Genomic DNA, 6,075 nt, shown 5'->3' on the forward strand with positions numbered 1-6,075 from the left:
CACATCCACAGTGCCAAGAACTGCATGCACACAGCCCACTGAGAAAGGTGGTGCCCACCCCAGCGGCTGGCCAGAGACACAGCCCACAGGAAGGCAGTGCCCACCCCAGCATCACCACTCCCATGGTGCTTGTTCCAAGTGACCACCCAACAAGGCACTTGTCTCAGACAGGAGGGGAAAGGTTCCTTCTCTTTCTCTCTCTCTCTTTTTTTTAATGAAAGATCACGTGACACGTGTCTTGAAAACCAAGCCATGATTTCTCTGGTACTCCATCTCTATCAGGCTGGGGTGTATCTGACTGAGATAACTCCAAGACCACCCAGGAATTCAGCACGTGAGGTTCAGCTGCACGCGGACTACCACGCGGAACACAGAAGCCTACAAGCAGCCCGGAAACACTGAAAGTACGTGTTTGTGTGTGTGTGTGTGTGTTCGCACATGTATACAGACGCGTGTGCGCATATGTGCACGTGTAGGTATGTAGATTCCCCCGCGCATTTCTCAGCTGTTCAGTGGAATCCATTGGAAGTGAAAGGTGTTATTTTGCCTAAGGAGCTGTCCCCCTCACAGTCCAGTTCCCATACAGGCTCGGCAGCCGCTTCTCCATCTGAGGACTTGTGAGAGCCCTGAGACCCTCGGTCGAAGGCGCGTGCCTCCTCCTGCTCACCGACCTCACCATCTCCGGGGCTCACGGCATTAGGGATCACGTGGACGTAGGCGGCCGCCACCTCCCTGGGGAAGGCCGTGTCTCGGTGGTAGCTGAGGAGCTCGTTGCTGATGTTCACGGTCTCCACGGCCGTGCGCGAGCAGAAGGGGCCACAGCCCAGCAGCTGCGCAAACACTCTCCGGAAGTCAGCGTTGCAGGCATAGATGACCGGGTTCAGCGAGGAGTTGGCCCAGCCAAACCAGACAAAGACGTCGAAGGTGGTCTCGCTGACGCACGGGAAGCCAGCCCGCTGGCCCGTGGGGTTTCCACCGCAGAATGGAACCGTGCAGTTGAGGATGAAGAATGGCAGCCAGCAACACACGAAGACCCCCATGATCACCGACAGGGTCTTGAGCACCTTAGTCTCCTTCCTGATGGACGCCCGTAGGCCAGCATCCGGCATGCAGGGCGTGGCGCTGCCCTGGCAGCTCTGCGCGTGCTCCACTGCACGCTCCAGCGAGGAGATGCGGCGGATCTGCACCTGTGCAATGCGGTAGATGCGTGTATATGTCACGACCATGATACCCACTGGGATGTAGAAGCTGATGAGTGAGGAGGAGATGGCATAAGTCCGATTCAGGCTAGAGTCACAGTTCTGTGCCCTAGCCTCTGGCTCCCCAGTCTCCTCCCAGGGTGTGACGTTGGCCAGGCTGGAAGGCAAGTCCGCCCTGGCCCAGGGACTTGCCTTCTCCCGGTGCCAATTGAGCTGTACTGGGAGGAAGGAGATGAGGATGGACAAGGTCCACACGACGCCCACCATGACCAAGGCTACGCGCTGGGTCATCTTGCGCTCGTAGCGGAAGGGCCAAGAGATGGCCCAGTAGCGATCTACGCTGATGACACACAGATTGAGGATAGAGGCGGTGGAGCACATGATGTCAAAAGCCACCCAGACGTCGCAGAACGCCCCGAAGGGCCAGTATCCGGCCACCTCAGCAACCGCCTTCCAGGGCATCACCAGCAGTGCCACCAGGAGATCCGACACAGCCAGAGACACGATGAAGACGTTGGTCATCCTGGCGCGTAGGTACCGGCTGCACACGATGGCTATGCACACCAGCACATTGCCCAGCAGGGTCCAGACGATGAGCAGAGTCAGGAGGCCTGCGGTGACCACCTGCGCGGGTCCCCACGGCACCGCCCCTGCTGAGTCTCCCACGGCGCCCGCCTGTGCCAGCTGCTGCCGAAGCCCTAATCGTGCACGGTCTGCTGAGCCGTTGCGCCCCGGGGGCAGCATTTCAGGCTCAGCAGCAGAAGACGGCAACGAGTGGACCCAACTTCAGCCCTGCGCCCCCCAGGCGGCCCCATCAGGCACCCCAGAGGGTGCGCAGCCAAGGAATCCCCTAACCCTATGGAACGCTCACCATGTGCAGTGTGGAGGGGCTGAGGGAGCCCAGATGGCCCTCCCAGGTCGGTGACGACCTCCAGTCCCCTCCGATCCGACGCTGAGAGCAGGAAACAGCTAGTGCTGGTGGGCAGCCGGGAATGTCCCGGTGCTGGGCAGCGGCTGTGTATGTTTCGGAGCCGGAAAGAGAGGGCGCGGGGCCGGGAGCCGCGGGAGTTGCGGGTGCCGGGTGAGCTCAGCTGCTGCGCGCCGCTCCCAGCCGCTGCTGGTCCCGAGCTCCCGCCCCCTGAGCCTCCGTGCTCTGCTCTCCCGCGCCCGCCCCATCTGTGCCTGGGCGCTCTCTGCTCTGTCCCAGGTCCAGGGGCGAATCCACAAGTACCAGAGGTGCTCCTGGCTTGGAGTCAAGAGGAAGATGAAAATGTGTTCAACCTGGCCACAAAACAGAGGTGTGGAGGAGGGTAGGACAAACCTCGGCTGCCAGGTGGGCAGGCAGCCATGGTAAAGAGGTGGCCCTGGAAGTCTTTCAGACCTGAGCCTGGCCCGATTTCATTCTCACCACGCTGCCATCTGACGTGCCCCCACGCAGCATCCCTGGTCCCAGCTCTCTTTATCCACAGTAACGACAATCCCTGCTCCTCTGCGCAGGCGCACAAGAGTTACTGCTCCTTCTCGCAACACCCGGCCCCAGCACAAACACCTCTCCTGACAGCAGCCCGACCCAACGGATGGAGGGGTTGTCCATCTCCCCAGCATCAGCCAACGCTGAGCAGCTTTCCTTCTGGATAATGACTTGGGCTGAGCCCAGAAGGATGGGAACCTGCCCCGGCAGTGTAAAGGAAGGAACGGAGCCTTCAAGGGAGGTCCCAAGCCTCAGCTGGAGAACAGACCAGTGGGTAGCACTGGAGAGGGGAAGGGGTGATGCTGAGCCTTCCACTGTGGACATTTCAACTTCAGGGGTGCTGAGTTCAGCTTAGCCAAGACTGCTGATAAGAGAGCTAAAGGTGAGACTGCCAGGTGGCCACGGTCTCCCCTGGGAGCCACTGGCCTAGCCACCTGCAGCATGATGAAGTCTACCTGCCAGCCTGGCACACACATCACCCGGTGCCCTGCACCCTGGGCCCACACCTGCAGGTGTCCCACCTTCTCAGAGTCAGGCTGCATCGTGCACACTGGCATCCTTTTCAGGATGCCGTCTTCCGCTGCCTGTGTTACGGTCACAGCCTCTACGCCGACTGTGTCCACCTTCTGCTCCTCACTGGCAGGATGGTCTTCAAAGCGATGGTGAGCATCCCACTTCCTGGGGGCTTTCCGACATCCTGCTGTTGGCTTAGTCCACAGCCCCTCCTTCTCCAGCCACTCCTCCCTCTGAAGACCATCTGGTTTCAGGCCACCACCGCCCCCAGCAGACCTGTTGGAATTCCTCATCCCACTCCATTTCCCTGGAGTACAGTCACTGAGGACATCAGAAAAGAACTTGGAGTTCTGAAAGTGGGGTGCGGAGTCCAGCTATCCATCCTCACACTGGGCAGGTCCTCATGGAGCACCTATTATGTCCCAGGTGCGCTTGTGCTAGCTGGGAACACACAGGTGTACAGACATGTACATTTGTACACCTTCCTTCTAGGGGCTTGAACCCCAAGAGTAATGCACAGCTATGACTATGACACATGGTGTGTAGCTTTGTGGGCATGTTTGATAGGAAGCACTAGACAGCAGGGGCAGCATGGTACCACAGGAAAGCTACACTCAGCATCTCGGCATCCCACATCGGAGCACCAGCTCAAGATCTGGCTGCTGTGCTTCCTGTCCAGCTCCCAGGTAATGTGCCTGGGAAAATGGCAGAAGATGGCCTAGAATCCCAGACTCTTGCCACCCACGGGGGAGATCCACAGAGTTCCAGGCTCCTGGTCCATTGTGGCGTTCTGGGGAGCAAGCCAGCCAATGAAAGCTCTCTTCCTCTTTCTCTGTCACTCTGCCTTTCAAACAAATAAAAATAAATCTGTTATACACACACATACATATTTATTTATTTATTTATGTGTATTAGAGGAGACTGACAAAGACAAGCTAGATGTGTAAGACTTCCTGGGAGAGTTTCTCTGTGGGTTGGTAGGCCAAGAAGTAGACAGAACACAGGGATGGTATACAGGAGAACCATGTACCTACTAGCCTGGGGATCTAGAATAGGTGACTTGATCTCTGAGCCTCATTTTCTCAACTGGCAAATGGGTTAGTACTGGGAATTTAGAAGGTGGCACTTCAACAAGGCAAAGCAGTGAGTGCAGCAAGTGCTGGGAGCCTCACTTCCTCCTGGCCCTAGGGCTACTCTGCCTGGAAGCCCAGAGCCCTGGCGTTGGTGATGAGGGGCTTAGAGCACAGAGTCGCTGTGCCTGGAATGCTGGTGGAGAAGTGATCCCCAAAGGAAGAGACTGTCTCCCCAGAGAGCCCCTGGAATGAAGTGGGGAGAGGAGATGCAGGGTAGAGCTAGCCAGGGCAGGTTCTCCAGGAATGACAGAGTAAGGGAGGCAAGAACACATCAGCGAGCAGACGCCTGCGAGAGGGAACTGCAGACAGAGGCTCTCGGCTGCCTAGCTTGGAAATGGCCCTTTGGGAGCTGAGCACACCTGTGCCTGAGGGCTGGCCCTGAAGTGGGGGTGAGGCCTCCCCTCCATCCCTCCCTCTGCCTCCAACCCCGTTCCCACTCCAGGAAGTGTCCTAGACTTGTGTGACCCCAGCAGGCGCCTGTGCTCCCCCAGGAGCCCTGGGTTACTGATCACAACTCTGGACATTGCATGGGTCATTTATTCACATGGCCTCTGGTCCTGCAGGCACCCAATTCCATAACTTGGGCCAGCATGGTGGCAGTGCAGGCTGATCATCTACCTGTAAATGCTGGCATCCCATAGGGGTGTTGGTTCAAATCCCAGCTGCTTTACTTTCTATCCAGTTCCCAGCTAATGGCCTGGGAAAGCAGTGGAGGACAACTGAAGGCCTTGGGTGCGTGTACCCATATGGCTCAGCTCTGGCTCAGCTCTGCATTCGTCTGGGTAGTGAACCAGCAGATGGAAGATCTGTCTCTCTCTTTCTCCCATCCTCTCTCTGTAACTCTGACTTTCAAATAAAAATACATCTTAGATTCCATAACTCAAGAAACTCTGGACCCTTAGAAACTCAGGCTCACAATACTCATTGTACAAGTCTCAGCTGCTTTTCAGACCCTGCAGGTCTGATGAATCCCATTCCTCTGTCCTGTCACACCCAACAAACATCTGGGTGTTGTTGATATTGTTGTTTACTAGAAGGGCAGGGAGACTGAGAGATCTTCCATTCACCGGTTCACTCCCCACATGCCCCCAATAGCCAGAGCTGGGCTAGTCAAAGCTGGCAGGACTCCAGAACACAGGCCAGATTTCCCACATGGGTGGCAGGGACCCAAATGTCCTGTTGGCTTTCCGGGTGCAGATCAGCCAGGGATGTGGGTGTGGGGGTGACCACCAGGTGGCATTGTGTGATGGCAATGAAGAATGTCCAACAGAAGACAGTAAAAGATGAAGCCCTTCAAAAAGTTGTTTTAGAGAGAAATAAAAGGTAAGCTTATTTGTGTACAAAAAAAAAATTCAAATCCATGCCTGGAGTGAACTTGATGAACTTCATGGAAACGCATATCTTGAGAAACTATGCTCTTTCAATTTTTTGACACCAAAATAAGCATATCTTAATTCTGCTTTCCGTGAACTTTTTGCAATACATTCATGTTGACAAGATGCCTTCTTTTCCTACATGGGACAAAATTACTGGGACTGAGTTACCACCAGTCCCTAGGCCATGGGTATTCGAGTCTATATTCTACAGGGAGATTAAATGAGGAACAGTTTTCACAGTATAATGACTCCATGCTGAGGGCTAGGAAGAAAATCAAGCAGAACAATGAGGCAGAGGCCAGAGCAATCAGCTGCCAAGCAGAGGTCAGGAACGCCTTCAGGTAGTCAGAAAGATAAGGGTTGGGGCAGAGCCTTCTGGAGGA

At 55.9% G+C, this 6,075-nt stretch overlaps 1 protein-coding gene across 1 annotated transcript; it reads right to left on the reverse strand.

Moving 5' to 3' along the window:
* Positions 1-509: 509 nt before the first annotated feature.
* Positions 510-1,943, reverse strand: DRD5 (dopamine receptor D5). The gene has a single exon (XM_012931415.2). The coding sequence runs from the start codon at positions 1,941-1,943 to the stop codon at positions 510-512; it is 1,434 nt and encodes a 477-aa protein (XP_012786869.2).
* Positions 1,944-6,075: the final 4,132 nt, after the last annotated feature.

The sequence above is a fragment of the Ochotona princeps genome, chromosome 11 (genome assembly GCF_030435755.1).
Source record: "Ochotona princeps isolate mOchPri1 chromosome 11, mOchPri1.hap1, whole genome shotgun sequence".
Classification (NCBI taxonomy): Eukaryota; Metazoa; Chordata; class Mammalia; order Lagomorpha; family Ochotonidae; genus Ochotona; species Ochotona princeps.